This window comes from Aotus nancymaae, unplaced genomic scaffold (assembly GCF_030222135.1).
Source record: "Aotus nancymaae isolate 86718 unplaced genomic scaffold, 86718_ANA_hifiasm-v0.15.2.pri h1tg000018l, whole genome shotgun sequence".
NCBI classification, from domain to species: domain Eukaryota; kingdom Metazoa; phylum Chordata; class Mammalia; order Primates; family Aotidae; genus Aotus; species Aotus nancymaae.
In genome coordinates, this window is record NW_026988430.1 from 9,048,402 (window position 1) to 9,066,812 (window position 18,411).

General features: G+C 48.7%; 1 protein-coding gene and 1 pseudogene across 5 annotated transcripts in view; one reads left to right on the top strand and one right to left on the bottom strand.

Annotated features, from left to right (window-relative positions):
* EPN2 (epsin 2) overlaps nucleotides 1-18,211 on the top strand; it is a 94,106-nt gene extending 75,895 nt beyond the window's left edge. For all 5 annotated transcript variants that reach the window (XM_012472061.3, XM_012472064.3, XM_064378253.1 and 2 more), the window contains 4 exons: nucleotides 10,020-10,196; nucleotides 10,858-10,944; nucleotides 13,297-13,512; nucleotides 15,417-18,211. In XM_012472061.3, the coding sequence (XP_012327484.2) occupies nucleotides 10,020-10,196; nucleotides 10,858-10,944; nucleotides 13,297-13,512; nucleotides 15,417-15,715 (779 nt within the window). In that variant the 3' untranslated portion in view covers nucleotides 15,716-18,211. The remainder of the gene's footprint in view (nucleotides 1-10,019; nucleotides 10,197-10,857; nucleotides 10,945-13,296; nucleotides 13,513-15,416) is intronic.
* LOC105730698 (large ribosomal subunit protein uL15-like) lies at nucleotides 7,424-7,894 on the bottom strand (annotated as a pseudogene).
* Nucleotides 18,212-18,411: the final 200 nt, after the last annotated feature.

The following is an 18,411-nucleotide window of genomic DNA, read 5'->3' on the forward strand; positions in this document are numbered from 1 at the left end:
GCGACCAGGACACAGACTCCCTGTGAAGAAGAGGCCGGAAACTGCTTGATCTTTCAAACCTTGGTTCCATCTTCCTTTCCTCTCATTCACTTGAGCTTTCAACAAGCATTTATTGATCAGGTGCGTGACATGGCCTGGACCCTGCAGAGGATGTGGAGGGGGAGAGCACAGAGAGAAGCCTTGCAGCGAAATCTATCCATTCATAGAGGAGTATGCCCAGTGCCTCCCCTAGCCAGCAGGCATCCCCTGAGGGCACAGCTAGCCTCAGGGAATGCTCGTGACTTTGTGACTTTGTCTGCGAGTCACGTTTGAAGAAAGCAAGGTACCACAGTATATGGCCTTCCATGACTCCCCTGCACACAGTAAAGAAGGAGGTCACACTGACCATGGGATTGTATATATATGTCTGGGGGGCTTTGCCCATCTATGTAATCTGAATTCAACACAGCAGTTTGCAGTGTCCTGAACACAGATAGGTCCCCATCGTCACTTGCAGGATACAAAACTAGACAGAGCTCACCCATGCCAAGCAGCTTGTCCATGATTACCTGGATGATTTGGAGGTGATCAGGGTTTGATCCAAGCACATACTTCCCATCCAAAGCTGTCTGAGCTGTTACCAACTTTGTCTATGCAGGCTATAGAAGTAGGGAGTTCTTGGCCAGGCGCGGTGGCTCACGCCTGCAATCCCAGCCCTTTGGGAGGCTGAGGCAGGTGGATCTTGAGGTCAAGAGATCAAGACCATCCTGGCCAACATGGTGAAACTCTGTCTCTACTAAAAATACAAAAATTAGCTAGGTGTGGTGGTATGTGCTTGTAGTCCCAGCTACTCGGGAGGCTGAGGCAGGAGAATTGCTTGAACCCAGAAAGTGGAGGTTGCAGTAAGCCGAGATCGCGCCACTGTACTCACATCTGGTGACAGAGCAAGACTCCATCTCAAAAAAAAAAAAAGAGTAGGGGTTTCTTTCTGAGCCAAAACTTGTTGGTTTCAACATTGTGCATGATACAGTTGCTGAGTTTAAAAATTCTTAGCAGTGCTGTTGTTTGTTATTTTAATAGCAGATTCCAGAGTGGAAGCAGGGCCCATAAAGGCTAACTGGAGGTGTCAGAGAGTCTCTGGAATAGTTTCAGGTGTCATTGCACTGCAGTGTGGGGTTCTCACATGGAAGTCTGGTCCATGAGCCCTGGATGGTGGGTCAGCATGCTACTGGCTCATGGAGAGTGCTTCAGAACTCATGCAGTGGAGACACTGCACATGTTACAGAATTCCTAATAGAAAGAATTCTTCCAGAAATGTTGGCCAGGCGTGGTGGCTTATGCCTGCACTTTAGGAGGCTGAGTTTGGCGGATCACATGAGGCCAAGAGTTCAAGACCAGCTTGGCCAACATAGTGAAATCCCGTCTCTACTAAAAATACAAAAAATTAGTCAGGTGTGGTGGTGGATGCCTGTAATCCCAGCTACTCGGGAAACTGAGGCAGGAGAATTGCTTGAACCTGGGAGGCAGAGGTTGCAGTGAGCCAAGATCACGCCACTGCACTCCAGCCTGGGCAAGAGTGAGATCCTGCCTCAAAAAAAAAAAAAAAAAAAAGATTTCTTCTAGAAACGTTAAAATGCCTTGTGTTAACTCTTAAAGATACAAACCTATGGGTTTAAGCTGTGTTTAGAACCTTACTGTCTTGAGAGTACATCTGGATGGAAGGACAGATTCTGCTTTTGCAAGCAGCCCAGGTGTGTAGTGACTGAGGTCAGAAAGGTGAAGCCTGAGGAACCTGGGAGTCTGAGCAGAGCTCAGAGACTCCTCTCTGTTTGGTGAGGGCCTCTGCAGGGGCTCAGGCAGCCTGGATTCCTTTAAATGCCTGATCTTTATATTGTGTCTCGTTGTCTACCTGGCAAACTCTTACATATTTTTGAAATCATGGCTCAGACATCCCTACTCCGGGGGATGTGGTCACCCTGTCTTCAGGCCTGCCTCTTGCCCTGTCTCCTGCCATTGATGGCTGCCTGTGACCTGCATGCTGGCTCTAGTGGCTTGCTGTGTTTCTGTCTCCGAGGGGCCGTCCTGCGGCCAGGCCTAGGGACTGCTGATGAGATGTTGCTTGGATGGAACAAGATGACTGTGGGAGGCCGGAGCTCGTCTCCACCACGCATCTGCCCACTCAGGCCTGTGGGTCTGAGCTGGGCCCTCAGATGGCGCCTCACTTGTGGGAAGGGCTTGGTGAGGGGTCTGGGTGCACCCAGAGCTCAGTGTTTCTTATGCATCCTGGCTGCCCATTCGAGTCATCTCAGGAGCTTCTAAAAACCCAAATGCTCAGGTCGACCCCAGAATCTGAGTGTATGGAGAGGACAGCATCAGTATTTTACTAAAATCTCTAAGAGCTTCCCAAGAAGAGCCATGGTTGAGAACCACTAGTCTGGTGCCCCTTGAGTGCCAGGGTGTGTGAATACCACTCAGTCTAAGACACCTGAAAGCTCCATGTCTTAGATCATCAGGATGGAGATTATGGGCCACTCTTATCTGGTTGTGTTTCTGAGCCTCTGAACCAGACATTCATCCAGAACCTGTTAGAAGTGGTCACTGAACTCCAGTGTGCAGAGATGCAGATAAACTGCAAAGTCCCTGCCAGCCTGAGGTCTTGTTGTTCCCTTGATCCTTGTGACCTCTCTTCAATCCCTAGTTAGTGATGGAGCACCCCCTCTGTGTGTTAGGCTTGGTTCTCGGGGATGGGGAGCAAAGCAGACCTAGCCCCTATTCTCTTGGACCACATGCTTTGGAAAGGGGGACAGATGCAGTCTCACATACACACAAGTGGCATGAGTGCCCTGAGGAGGGCTTTGAGCTGGGTTTAGAGTGGGGAATGCATGGCGGGCTGGCATGGAGGCTGCAGGGTGGGGGCCAGGCCTTCCCGGCAAGCACCCCACGCAGTGTGTCACGGGAGGCAGTTTGATCAAGATGTGATGCTGCCCTCAGCTTGACCAGTGGCTAGGAGGTGACCACCAAGAGTCAGACTCCCTTTACTGTGCTGTCCACCCCAGAAGCTCAAGCCTCTGCTCTGGCAAACACAGTGGCTGCCTTGGGTACCCACCTCATAGTCCAGTTCACACAGCCCAGGAAATAGAGAGAGGATTTCTCTGTAGCTCCAGTACCATTTCTGGGATTTGGGGATGGGGGATTGGAGTTGGGGGCATTTTGCAGATTGACTTTAGCCAGTGAGAACCCTTCTCTGTTGCCAGGGCAGGGTCTGTCCCTTACAGAGTCTGACTGGGAGTGGGTGAGGGGAGAACTCTCCCAAGGAGAACCAGGGCATTCTTGCAGGAGAAAGTGAGAGTGGGGGCTGGAAGTAACCAGGGCATGGCTCCTGACGAAGGCAAGTGGGAAGGGATGGTAGCTGGGGAGTGGGATAGTGTGCAGGGGAGACGATGCACAGTCAGGGCTGCAGGGGAAGCTGAGACTCCAGTCTCTGTCTTCCAGGCACAGCTGGGCTGTGTGTGAAGAATATATGTTGACTCCTCCAGGCTGTACAGGGAGCCAGAATCAGCCTAGCTGTGGGTCCTAGGTCTTCCCGTATCCTTGTCACGGCAGCACTGAAGTCACACCTCAGCTCTTCGGCTGGCAGTCAGCCCTCTCCCTGACGCGTCGTTTCCACCATGCCACTTACTTCCAGCTGGGACAGAGAGTTGAGGACCCCCAAGGTGTCCTGTTGCAGAGGGTTAGAGCGAGGGCTTGTCTCCACAGTGTGATTCCAGCAGGAGGCAGGTTCAGTTTCCTGATGGGCCCTTCCCCATGTCAAGCAGAGGTGGAACTGGCAAGGGCAGCTTCAGTCCCGGGGGAGGGTGATCTGCATGAGACACTGGAAGATGAGGAGTGAAGTGTCAGAAGGAGCTTCTGGATGGAAACAGTTATTTCTGGAGCCTCTAGAAATTGGTGGGTTCTGGAGCAGCAGCAGGAGAAGCTCTAAGTCCAAACAGGAGTGGACAGGCCACGAGGAAATGAAAGGCATGAGTGTCCATGGGATGTTGGGAATGAAGCTTGCAGATTGACGTCTGCTTTGGCCTGGCCTGTCCCCCGCTGCCACTGCAAGCTTGGAAAGGAGAGAAGGCAGCACTGTTCCCCTCTCCCTCCTTGTGCTGCCTCAGCTAGCCAGCAGCTGATCCCAGCCGAAAGTGAAAAAGGCCATCAAGATAATGGCTGGTGGGCCAGGTGCAGTGGCTCATGCCTGTGACAACAGCCTGGGCAACATAGGGAGACCCCCTCTTTACAAAAAATAAAAAATCAGCCAAGCATGGTGGTGTGTGCCTGTGGTCCCAGCTACTTGGGAGGCTAAAGTGGGAGAATCACTTGAGCCTAGGAGGTTGAAGCTGCAGTGAGCTGTGATTGCACCACTGCACTCCAGCTTGGGTGACAAAGCAAGAACTTGTCTCTTAAAAAGAAAAGAGAGAGAGTGGTTGGTGTAGCTTAATAGGCCCTTATCAAAGCCATTCAACATTTCAGAGATTAGAAGGCATGAAGCTACATGTAGAATGGCTAGCAGCTGGTTCATCTTTTTGAAAGCCAAGGAGTCTCCTCTTCACCTGTCTATTGTTGAGTAGTAGAGCAAAGAGACTAGTTCTCTCAGAGGCTCAGGGGAGTATTCCCTAGTCTTCTGAGATTGACATGTCACTGCCACCTTCTGCTGCCTTTCTCTAAGCCTCAGAGCTCAGCCAGGTTGTCACAGGCTTGCTGGGTGCCATCCTCATTTCTGGTGCCAGGGCTGGAGGTAGCTGTCACCTCAGGGAATTCACAGTCCATGGGAGACTCATGGTTAAGTAATAGTTATGGAGCTATATGATAAGGGATCTAAAAGAAAGTCAAGGGGAGGATTCCAGAGGAGTCAGAGAAGGTAGGAAGAGAAAATAAGAGGGCTAGAGAAGCACAGAAGGTGCCAGGCATTTGGGAAGCAGTTGGGAATCAGTGTGGCTGGGGATAAACATGGGAGCAGAGTGAAGACATCTGACACATATCTGTTTGGGGTTTCAGAAGAGCTAATATTTGAAAAGATGACTGAGGGTTTTCAAGAATTTTGGAGACATACTCAGATCCAGGAAGCCTAGTGGATCCTAAGCAAGATAAAGAAATCCCCACTTAGACATATCATCAGGAAATTGCAGAATACCAGAAGAAAATACCTTTGATAAACCTACAGAGAACAGGCCATTCATTACAAAGAATTGGAAACTAAATGGATAGCTAACTTCTTGACAGCAACAGTAGATGTCCAAGTTGCATAGAGTCTTCAGTGTGCTGAAGAAAAACACAGTCAACCTAGAAAGCCAGTGCTAGTAAAATCATCTTTCTTCCAAGAATCGATAATTTTAAAAAGATATTTTAAGTTTGGAAACAACAGCAGCAACAAAAACTGCCAACCTCCAGAGTTCAGTATTCAGTCAAGGTGTTCTTGAAGCAAAAAGGTGAAAGGATGACATCTCCTGGTAATAAAACACTAAGAGAATTTGTGACCAGCACATCTGTACCACAGAAATGCTAAGAGAAGTTCTTTAGGTTGCTAGGAGAGAAAACCAGATGGAAACTCAGATCTGCAGGACAGAATGAAGAGCATCGGAAATGGGAGGTAATGTGGGAGAACATTTCAGAAGTAATAAGGATATAAGAAAATCTGAGCAGCACAATCCACAAGCTTGTGAATTTGTTGTTCCCAGCAATTGGAGAATACACATTCTTTGCAGTCACATGCAGAATACTTGGAAAAAATTGACGATGTCCTAGGTAGAAAAGCTAGTCTCAACAAATTTCAAAAAATGGGTATCACATATAACACAATTTCTGATCACAATACACTTAAGAAATCAGTTAACAGGATAAGTAGAAAAACTTCATATACCTGGGTAATTTTAAGAACACTTCTAAATTCTCGAGTCACAAAAAAAATATAATGAAAATCAGATATATTTAGAACCAAATAATAATATATTGTAATATAAGAATTTGTGGGACAACTGAAGCAATAGTAAAACAAATTTATAGCTTTAAATGTTAACAGTAAAGAAGAAGGATACAGTGAGGTTAGAATAGCATTATGCTGACATAAAGTAAAAGGAAATAAGGTAGAAGATAGAAATTAATGAAAAGAACATAAACACATAATAGTATCCATAAAGAAAAGTCAGCAATTGAAAAGAGGAATAGGAAAACTTCTGACAAGATTAATTTTTTAAAAAGAGGAAGGGCACGAACAGCATTAGGAATGAAACAACGTAGGCACGAGATTTCATGTTGAGTGCTGGGCGCTGTGGCTCACGCCTGTAATCCCAGCTCTTAAGGAGGCAGAGGTGGGAGGATAGCTTGAGCCCAGGAGTTCGAGACCTGCCTGGGCAATATAGCGAGACCCCGTTCTCCACAAGAAGGAAAAAACAAAAGAAAAGACAAAAGGTTTCATGTTGAGTGAGAGGTTGGCTCTTTGGTCAGCTCTGTGCTTACAAAACCAAAAACTTAGATAAAATGGATAAAATTAAGGAAATTTAGTAAAGCTAACTGAAGAATAATTTTAAAAACCTATAAATAGAAATAGTTCTATAATCATAAAAGGTATGGAATCAGTATTTAAAAATCCTCCCCTTCTGCAAATCTACCCAGAAGGCTTTGCTGGTAAGTACTAACAACATTCAAGAAATAATTCCACTTCTATACAAACTCCGTTCGAGAACAGGAAAATAGAGGATATTCCTACTCTTTGTATGAGACTAGCATAACCCTAACACCAACACTAGACAAGGGCTGTGCAGTGTGAGAACAAACATTTTAGGCCAGTTTAGTTATGAATACAGATGCAAAGATCCTAAGGAAAGAAATAATTAACAAAACCCAAACCAGGGAAATGTTTTAAAAGATGTAGTACATTATGAAGAACTTTGTTTGCAAGGACCAACTCATTAGAAAATTTACAAATGTACCATATTAACAGATTAAAACAAAAAATGTGGTCATCTAAGTAGAGGCAGAGACCATTTGACAAAATTCATTAGTCATTAGTTTCCAAATTCTTGCAAACTTGGAATAATGGGGAACTTCCATAACCTGTTAAAGGGCTTCTAAAAGTGAAAAAAGCCTATAGGTAACATTGAACTTAATGGTAAAATACTGAAAATTGATACTGTAACATCAAGAGCAAGACAAGGATACTGACTACCAGCACTTCTATTTGATGATGTAACTGGTGATCCTAGCCAGTGCAGTAAGGCAAGAAAAAGGAAAAGTATGAAGGACTAGAAAGAAGGCACTAAACAGTTAGCATTTGCAGGTGATGAGATTGTACATAAAATATGAAGAAATTTATACAGATAAGTTATTAGAATTGAGTTATTTGAATTATTAGAATCAATAATTGGAATGACTTGTTTTTTTTTTTTTTTGAACAAGTTTTCAGCATTTAATGAACCTCCTTCCATGTGGCTTCAAGCCACCAGGACACAGGCCCCCCGACATCCTTAATCTTCTCCTCAGCTCTTCTGCTGAAGAATTTGGCCTTGACGATGACAGGCTGCTTTGGGAGCTTTCCCTTGCCCAGAACTTTGTAGTAGCCCGATCACACCACATCAGTGATGGGAGCAGCCCCAGTCTTGTTTTTAGCAGCATTCACCCGTGTCTGCTCACTGACCAAAGTCCACAATTTGTCAAGGTTGACAGTTGGGCAGAAGGTCTGGTTCCTCTTTAAGTAGTAATACCTCATACCAACTTTCCCAAAGTAACCTGGGTGGTATTTGTTGAAGTTGATCCTGTGGTGATGCATACCAGCAGCATTACCACGGCCTCCGGGGTGCTTCCGGTGCTTGCCGATGCGGCCGTGGCCGTGGCTCATGTGGCCCCAAAGTTTCTGGGTCTTCCTCAGTCTGGATGGCATGTTGGTGGCCCAGATGAAAGAGTGGAATGACTTCTAATTAACAGTTTAGCAAGATTGCTGGGTACAAAAGAATATACAAAATTAAATTGTTTCTTTACATAACAATAAATAGATTATGAAAAGTTTAAAAGATACTAGTTCCTAGGAATAATACTAAGTTACTAGGAATCAGTCTTACAAAAGTTGTACAAATCTCTTGTGGGAGATAAAGGGTAAAATTAAAAAGATTAAATTTCACCAAAAGATATTAAAGTAACCTTTAGTAAGGTAAAAATAAAAAGGTACCCTAAGGGATGGTTGGTAAAAGAAAGACTCAAACAGGCACCTCATAGGAGAGGAATCTTGAGTGACCCATGAATACATGAAAAGATGCCCAGCCTCATTGAAGAACAGGGAAATGCAAATCAAAACCACAATCAAATAACTTTTCAACCCACCAGATTAGTACACCTGGGAAAGTAAACTAATACTAAGCATCAGAGAGGTTATGAGGCACCCACTGCTGAGGGAACATAAACTCATACCGCCATGTGGAAATAGTTGTAGCATTCCTCAGTGAAGGCAGAGTACCCACGACCCAGCAACTCGTATACATGTGAACAAGGACAAGCAGCAAAACCAAATGAGTATCCTTCAACAGAGGAATCCGTTGTGACTTTTTTTTCCACAGAATGGAACAAAACAAATTCCAGCTCCACCTCAACACAGATGACTCTCTCAAATAAAATGTGGAGTGAACAAAGCCAGCCATAAAGGAATGTATATAGTATGCTTCTATTCATATAAAGTTCAGAAAGTAGGGACCTGGCACAGTGGCTCACACTTGTAATCCTAGCACTTTGTGAGACTGAGGCAGGAGGATCGCTTGAGTCCAGGAGTTTGAGACCAGACTGGGCAACAGAGACCCCATCTTGACAAAAATTAGAAAAAAAGTATCCAGGCATGGTGACATGCCTGTAGTCCCAGTTACTTGGGAGGTGGAGGTGGGAGGATCACTTAAGCATGGTGAGTGGAGGCGCAGTGAGCTGTGATTGTGCCACTGGACACCAGGCTGGGTGACAGAGTGAGACTGTGATAAATAAATAGACATACACTTAGACATACATACATATACATATATGTGTGTGTGTGTGTGTGTGTGTGTGTATTCAGAAAATATGCACAGCTAACTAAAGGTATTCTTATAGGATAAACTAGAAGGAAAAAAGAGAAAGGCTAATACACAGTTCATGGTTGGGGTAGGAATGTCATTGGGAGGCACTTGGTGGTCCCTAAGAGGCAGAAGTGGTGTCTGAACACTTGCAGCACTCCACCAGAAGGAAGGAGATGGGGGTTTTATTTGTACTCATAACTACACAAATCTGTGTCTACACAGAAATGAAAGATGCACAGCATAGCACTGACACTTAACATCAGATGCTCTCTGATGTTGTAGATTGTTTGTTTTTTCTTATTTTTTTTTATAGTTTTTTTCTTTTATTTTTTTCTGTTCTTTTTTTTTAAGCCAGCTGTGACCCACTAAATTGATTTTGTCACTCCCTGTTTGAAAGTGTTTTATTGCGTAAGTTGGGTGGTGAGTATGTAGCTGTTTTATTCCTTTTTATACAGGACTCGTCCATTTTATGTACGCTTCTGTCGGAAAGCAGAAATCACTCAAAGCATGTGGGGAAGAGGATGCCTCTGTGCCTCTAGAGAGCCTGGCTGAGCTGGGCGGGCTGCTTGGGGCCCCTTGTCGGGGGAGGGAGCCTGGATTCTGTGGGGAGGGAGATAGGCTTGTTTCAGATAGTCCATTGAAGTGGAGTTGAGCTCAGGAGCCTTTGCAAGCCCCCTGTATGGTGGGGAGCTTGGAGAGGACCTCTTTCAGTTGCTTCCTCTGGTCATTACCGGAAGACAGGGAGAGGCTATCCTGGGCCGTCCTGGCCTAGCATGCTCCCTTCCCAGGGTTGTTGGCCCTGGGCCCCAGCTGTGTCCCTGTTTGCTGGCATGGGACAGTACCCTTTCAAGGTCTGTCTCACCTGACACAGGACACAGACCCTGGCGTGACCTTCAGTATTCTTTTCCTTTCTCACCCCAACTGCCCAGACCCTCAGGCATTTTTGGGCCCTGACACCCTGCCTTCCGACAGGTACCAAGCCAGCTGCCTCCATTGACCCATGGGGGGCGCCCACTGGAGCCAGCACACAATCTGTCCCGAAGAGCTCGGACCCCTGGGCAGCTTCGCAGCAGCCTGCCTCCAGTGCTGGGAAAACAGCTTCTGACGCGTGGGGCGCAGTCTCCACCACCAAGCCCATGTCTGCCTCTGGTGAGCCTCTCACCCACCCACTTTCCTACCTGGCCTCTGAGAGCCCATGGGCCCTGTACCACTCCTGGTCCTCAGCGTCAGCCCTGTTCCTTTGCTTGCGGTTGCTCCCTTCCTCCCCCTTAGCCTTTTTTCCTGATCGCCAGATCCCAGGCACCCCAGTATGAGAGCTCGAGTTCCCAGGCTCTGTGCACCAGTACCTCCCTCCTTCAAATTGAGGGGGATTCCGAGTGGGTGTTGTGAGTGGAGGCTGCCCTGGGCCCACAGCCTGCGGCTCCTATCTTCACCCCTGGGGATCTGGGTGCTGGCCTCTGGGCACTTCTTCTGGTGACTTCCTACAGACCCTCATTCAAGAAACCAGACCCAGCTCGATGTACCTCCACCACTGCCAGCACCCCCTTCCCTTTTGGGGTGGGGGTGGTAGAAGCAGTAGCAGGTGGGCGTCGCACATCCTGTACTGGGAGGCCAGGCTCCCTGTCTCCCTTTCAGCCCTCCAGTGACCTGAGCCTATCTTGCCCTCTTTGGCTCTCAGAGTTCTCCATGAGGCGGGGTAAGCGGGGAGAGGCCCCTGTTGCCAGCCCACCCTGAGGGTGTGCACTGGGCAGTGGAGTTGCCACGAAGTCCTGTGAGGTGCCCCCAGTCACTGGCCTCTGTGTCCACCCAGGGTCCTTTGAGCTCTTCAGTAATCTGAATGGTACAATTAAAGACGACTTTTCTGAATTTGACAACCTTCGGACTTCAAAAAAAACAGGTATGTAGAGGTGATGATAGTTTCTGTAATCCTCCGTGCATTTGACCAGCTCAGTTATTACAGAAGTAATAAACCCTTCAGCTTCCTGCATTTTCTTTGTATTTTGATCTAGGGAGCCTGAGGCTTCTAATTCTAAGAATTCATACATCAACAGTTAAAAATCTCGAGCTGGAGTCCCCCAGGACTGTGTCTCCAGGCTAGGAAGCCTGAAGGCTTCCTGCTGATTCCACAGCCCTGGCCTCTCCAGCTCAGAGTGGGCCTCACCTCCAGCCGTATCCAGTGTTTCCATTCACCTTCCTCCTGCCAACTTCCACTCCTCAGAGGGCCTCCTTTCCCCAGACAGCCATCTTTGGGCATCAGTGGGGCCAGCCTCTGCCCTGTGTTGTCACCTCCCATCTGACCAGGTGACAGCTCCTGCCCAGCAGACCCACAGTCCAGTTTGAAGACCTGTTTTCCTCCCCTGTGTGCCTGTGGGATGGGAGGGTATTAGGTGGATGCAGAAAGAAGGGGTCTGTGGGCCAAGGTGGGCCTGGAGGGGCACAGGGAGAAGGCCTGGATGCATTCTTCACAAACCCTATTTGGACTGGAGTGTGGCAGCCTCTGTCCATCTCTGGGCCACGTCTCCCAGCCATGCATGGCAACTTCTCTCTTTTTTCTTTCCTCTCAGTTTCTGCTGCTTGTCCTCACCATTTCCCCATCACCTTTCTCCCAGTCTCTTCCTTCTCTTTTAGCCCTCCCCACCAACTGCAGCCACAAGCCTGGCTGGACCCTGGTGTGACACCCTTGAACCCCACTCGACCCCTTTGACCTCCAACCCATCTCAGTTCAGGAGCTCCCAGCTGGGAGACCAGAGGCAGCTTTGAGAATGTGCTGCTTTTCTGGGTCTTTCCTTTGCTCCATTAATGAGATTCCATGTGTCTTCTCTGCAGGCCAAAGTACAGCCTAACCTGTCCTTGCCTGCCCCTCTGTGCCTCAGTGACAGGGCAGCTTGGCCATTGTTACATGTCAGCTTTTGAAACATTTAATCCCCTGCCGGGTGCAGTGGCTCACGCCTGCAATCCCAGCATTTTGGGAGGCCAACATGGGAGGATTGCTTGAGCCCAGGAGTTTCAGACCAGCCTAGGTAACATGGTGAGACCCCGTCTCTACAAAAAAAATATAAAAAATTAGCCAGCTGTGGTCATGTGCACCTGCTTGTGGTCCCAGCTACTCAAGAGGCTAAGGCAGGAGGATCCCTTGAGCCCAGGAGATTGAGACTGCAGTGAGCTTTGATGGCTCAGGCTGGAGTGTAGTGGCGTGATTTAAGTGCAGTCCACCCTGGGCGACACAGGGAGACCCTGTCTCAAAAAAAAAAAAAAAGAAATCTCTAGTTGTAGAAAGTCCTTTAGCAAAACGTGGACTCATACAATTTGGAATTTCTAAGTTGTAGAAAATTTGGAAAAGGGAAAAGTTTATGAAAGAAGCAGCTACTCTGTTTCCTTCCAGTATTTTTTTCTGAGCTCTTAGGATTCTTTTTAGTCTTTTTTGCTCAGCTCATATTCTCAGATAGCGTTGTCCTGCCCCTTGCCTCAACTGTTACGAATTAAAAGATTCATGACTTTAAAATTTATTTAAAATATTTTGTTGCTATATTATCTCTCTTTGTATGGCTCAGCAATAATTAGTTCATTAATTTGGGGGAGGACATTTTAGGTTGATTTCAGGTTTTGCTGCTGTAAGTGCTGCTGTTGTGAAGCCCTTCATGTTTACAACCCTGTTCACATTTTGCATTATTTGCTTAGACCAGATTCCTAGAAATGGGGTCACTGAGTGAGAGACAGACTGTCGTTCAGAACTCCTGTACCTTGAACGCCCCGTCGCAGTAGTCACATTCCTACCGACCTGTCTCAGCACATGCTGTGTCACCTTACGGGCTGAATTTAAAAAAAAATCTGCTTGCTTTTTACTATCAAGAAATTCATGTTTATTTTAGAAAATTTAGTAAATGGAAAATGTAAACAAACAAATAAATAAATAAATAAATAAATAAATTGCCCATGTATAGCCTCCAACCCAAAATGACATCTTAGTATTCTGGAGGATTGAGCTATATACACACTCTTCTGTAACCTGCTGTTTTCCCACTTAGTATTTTGATAAAGTGTTCTTTGCTCATCATTAGGTATTCTTCTGTCCCTCATTCTGGTGTTTGGCTATGTGGACACGTGATTTATCCAGCCCATGACTGACTGTGTGTCTTCACACGGCGCCGTCAGGCAGGCATGTCCCCCAGGAGGCCACGTTTTATGTTAAGTACACAGTCTAGGCGGTCCTTACCACACTCACCCTGCCATATGTGTCCTTGTCTCGTAGCTGAATCTGTGACCTCTCTGCCAATCCAAAACAATGGAACTACCAGCCCTGACCCTTTTGAGTCTCAACCCCTGACTGTCACCTCAAGCAAGCCCAGCAGTGCTCGGAAAACACCTGAGTCCTTCCTGGGCCCCAATGCAGCCCTGGTGAACCTGGATTCACTGGTGACGAGGCCCACCCCACCTGCCCAGTCTCTCAACCCTTTCCTGGCACCAGGTAGGCTCTCATCCCAGGCTTCATCCAGCTGCTTGCTGTGCCTGAGAATAAGTGTGCAGCAGGCCTCTCAGGGCCTCCTCCCACTGTGTGACAGGGAAAGGGTGGGGCTAGCCGGAAACTCCAGATTAGCACTTACACCCTCACCAGGGCCGCATGGGGAGGGGTGTGGAAGCCGTTGTTCAATTTGCGGGGAGAGTGTGGGTTGGAAACAGCTTCTCTCCTCTCAGTTGAGACTACCAAGCAGAAGCTGCCCCTTGGAACTAGATTAGCTTCCAGGCTCCTTGGTGCCCCCGGTAGGGAGACTCGAAAGGGTGTGTCAGTTCCAAGACAGGTGAAGTAGGGTGGGCTGCTGGGGGTGAGGAAGAGCTAGGGTTTGCTGCCTAGCATGCCTCTCTTAGTGAAAATGTAACTTAGCCTTTGGGTACAAACCTTCCTCTAGGTCTCTCACTTCCACTCCTGATGCCAGAGTCTGCCATCCGCCCTCGGGGCCCCACGTTGTCTGCTGGGCAAGACCCCAGCTGTTCATTTGGGTATCCAGGGCCATTATGGCCTGGCTCCACCCTCCTCCTCCCTCCCTGTGTGTATCAAACCCTCATGACACTCAGCTCCTTGGCACCCCTCAGCCTGCAGAACCCTTTCTTAAGCCCAGGCAGTTACACACACGGTTCCCCCTGCCTGGAATGTCCTCCCTCCTCTTTCCCAATGAAAGCATCTTGCTCATCCTTCAACACCCAGCTCAGACAACCCCCTTCTAGGAAGTCCCCCCAGCCCCTTCCTCATGGGTTTCCCCAAGGACTTGGGCTTCCCCCAGTACAGGAATGTGTCACCTTCAGGTGTTCATCCTCTGAGCTGGCCCCATGATGCAGGGTCTGAGGATTCTGGGCCACCGTCCCTGACAGTACCTTGCAGAGGAGAATGACCACTGAACTTAGGCTGAGGTTGGGGAGCCCTGGGCAGAAGTGAGGGGTGTGGAGTTCCTGGGTCCTGGCCAACCTTGAGGTCCTGAGATGTGTGTGGATGTGGCAGCCCCCAGGGGAGGATGACTCTCCAAGTGGAACGAGATTAGCTTCCAGGCTCCTCAGCCAGCCAGGAGCCTGTGCCTGCCCCGGAGGCCTCCTGCCTCCTCTGCCCAGAGAGCCCTTGAAGGCCCTGCAGGAGCTCCAGTCGTCATCTGTGTCCATCAGATCTTGGTGGGCACCTGGCTGGAAGCCTAGGGCAGCTTTGCTGGCTGCACACCAGTCATGGTCCCTGGGGGCTGCAGCCAAGATGGAGGAGGTTTGGGCGGCTCTGCTGGACATCCAGGGCCATTCTCCAGGCCACACAAGGTAGTGCCAGGGTGCGTGGGAGAGTTGGTGCCGGCAGCACACACACTTTGGCAAAGAAGAGGCTTTCTGGTGTGAGATAACTTCTGGAGACACTGGGAAAGATAAAGCTGCATCAGCTTCTTGACTGCAGGACTTCTAGCCTTTGCAGTGTCACATGTGGGTCCCTGGGTGCAGTGTGGGCACTGCCACGTGAGCCACATACTGCAGGTCCCATGTTCCCCTCAGCAAACAGAATGAGGGAGCAGTGGCAGCTGATGGCTGCTGAAGGTGTCCTGGGTGCCAGCCCTGCAGAGGAGCCCGGGTGTCCCAAGATGGGTGTGTTCCTGGCATGGCCGTGTTCAGCTTTGTAATGCTGGACAAATCACTTGGCTTCTCATAGCCTCAATCTCCTCATCCTTAAAAGTGCAGATTCATGCAGTCAGCAGATATTTGCTAGTGTCTGCCATGGACTCAGCTGACACTGTCATGGGCTCTGAGGGCACAGCAGGGACCAGAACACCTGCATGCAGTCCCTGACCTGGGAGCTCAGAAAGCCACACCCTGGCAGCTCAGTCTCTGCCGTTTCTTCTGTCTCCCCAGGTGCACCCGCCACCTCGGCCCCTGTTAACCCCTTCCAGGTGAACCAGCCCCAGCCGCTGACACTGAACCAGCTTCGGGGGAGCCCAGTCCTGGGGACCAGCACATCCTTTGGTCCTGGCCCAGGAGTGGAGTCCATGGCTGTGGCCTCGATGACCTCCACGGCTTCACACCCAGCTCTGGGGGCCAGTGGTTCCTCTCTGACCCCACTGGGCCCTGCAACAATGAACATGGTGGGCAGCGTGGGTATCCCCCCATCGGCAGCCCAGGCCACTGGCACGACAAACCCTTTCCTTCTCTAGTGCCTGGGCCTGGGACCCGCCCCAGAGGGAATGCCCAGAGCACCTGTGCTGGAGGATGCTGAGCAGGGACTCTGGTCTGTGGGACGGGATCCAAGAGTTTGGGGATTAGGGGTATTAGGGCTTTTCAGCTCCAGCTTCCTGATGAAAGGGCTGTCTTTACAGCCCCAACCCTCAGACCCTCGCCTTCCAAGGCAGGCCCACTTGGCTTGGCCTGCTCTTGCCACCTCCTCCCAAGCACTCAGGTCCGGCAGGGCTCCTCTGAGGCCTTGGATGAGGAGGTGGAGTCATCAGTGTTGCCCTTGCCCCCATCCTCAGCCTACGGGTCTCTAGGACGTTGCCTGGCCCAGGAAGTGGGACGGTAGCCTCGTCTTTGTTCTCCCCCGACCAGTCTTAGGGACACCCCAGGCAGTCCTGGGTGTGGACATGATGAAGCACCGGCTCCACAGACACTGACCTTTTGGGGAAGTGGTTGTGCATATTTTATTTTTCTTTGACTCATGTGAGTTCAAAGTAAACACCACCACCGTGGACAACTCTTGAATTAAATCCACTAGAGCGAGCTTTAAAGCTAATCTGAGCATAACCCCCAGCGCGGCTCTATGCTTGTGTACCTTTGCACATATTTTGTTTAGTACAGTTTCATATTTGAGTTTGCAGAATTATCTAATAGTCTTTTTTTGGCTAATATTTTTATAACGTGGTTCTTATTTAACTGTCTAGTTTTGATAGAATTTACCAGGTGTGGCTGAATGAAGATACCGGCACATGCCATGTTAGTGGTTTAAATCCTCTTATTTATGGTTTTCACTCTAAGAAAATTTTAAAAGGAAGAGATGTTTGGATGACAAAAAAAAAATGCCTTATGAAAAAACTAAAGCAAATTCTTTATAGGAAAAAAATACAGGAATTTGATTACACATAGATGATGATGTTTATTTAAAAAAAAAAAAACTATAACAGCAACAAAAAAATCCTAGCCTCCAGTTGCCTTTTCCTTTCTTTAACTCCTGTTTTTGGTGAATTACTAAAGGGATTGACTTTCAGCCTTTTTGGCTAGATCCTGAGAGAGAGGCTATTTTTCTTACTGATATACCAACATCCTGAAAGTTAAAGAAAAAATACAGTGTATGAATGTGACTCACCAATTTTTATCAACTAATTCCTTTTTTTAATTAAAGGCGTGCAGGGATTAACAAGGACTTGTGTTTACAATGGGAATCTGAAATGGAAGAAACATCTTTAACCTTGTGTGTCTGTGATCTCCTCTGTCTTAATCCACGCTCAGGCTAAAGATGGGAATAATGTGGAAATGGCAGTTGTCCCAAGGGCATGTGTGGTGCTCTGTGCCCACGGGTCCCTGGGCAGCAGTCCCTAGGCTAAGATGGGGGTTGAGGAGATAAGGGACCAGGGCTGGCCCTGATCCACCTACCTGCTAACTCCAGACATTATTTTTAAGTTTTACAGACCTAAAAATAATTCTCTTGCATTTTGGAGATGAAGAAAAAGGTCATTCACCTGGGACAGATTTTTAACAAACATGCACTAATAGTACCTCCCTCTCCCAAACTCCTCCTGTCCTTACCTCAACTACTACTGTAAAAGTATTGAGTCATGCATTAAAGACCAGAAAAGACTTGCTTTTACCCAGGGAAGGGACATTCCCCCACTCCTGTGTCTGGGCAGGTTGCCTGGTGGACATTTCTGGCCCGCTTTCCACCATGGGGACTTCTCACCTCCAGCTCTAAGGGCAGCTGACCACCTGCCAGCCCCTCTCTGGTCCCAGAAGATCTAACCCTTCGCACTGGCACAGGAGAGATCTTCACTGGTCTCTGGGCTGCTGGGACATGCAGACTCTGAGTGAGGACTGCACCCACCTGTGCTGCTGCTCCTGAGGCCATCCTCTCCAGCCCCAGGAGCTGTGTCTAGAGCTCCTGACCAGCTACCCTCTGCCAGAATCGCAGGCCTGGGGCTGGGCCTTAGGCTCCTGCTGCCGTTTGGGAAGGCTGGTGGCTGGTTGCATCTGCCAGGGGAAGGGTAGGAAGGTGCAATGGGATGGGAGGCAGGATGCTTGCCCAGAAAGGTGCTTTCCTTCAGACGGTGCAGGGCCTGGGCTAGCCTTACAGGTCAGTAGACCAGACTCGACTACTTGGGGTCAGTGATTCTTTTGTAACAGAAGAGCCCTTCGTGACTCGACTTTGAGGCCCCAACATGACAGCCACTGGGCCACCAGGACCCAAGAAGACAGCCCTCCGCCCCATCTTCTGGCACAGGCCATCCCGAGTGCATGTCCCTGTTGCCCACTGCACTGATCATGAAGCCACCGGCCACTGCCACGTGTGCTGCACCTGTGCCATCGTTCTCCCTCCTGATGGGCACAGTGGTGGAAGAAGTCACCCAGCTGTTCCTCAGTCCCAGAGGCCGGTGGCTGGTTTTGAACTTGTGTTGACTGTTGATACTTATTTACTGTATAAATATAATTTATCATTTGTATCATGATGCAGTTTCTGGCTGTGTCCTTCTCCCACCCCATCCTCATCAGTCCCGTGCCGCCAGAGAGGGGTTGGAGATGAGGGAGCCGATTCCTGTGGAGCTTGATCTGCAGTTATTGAGGCCACCAACCTAGTCCTAGTGCCCATGTGAGCCGGGCATTCAGTTGCTCCTGAATCTCAGGGAAAAGGGGCTGGGAGGTAGCCCTT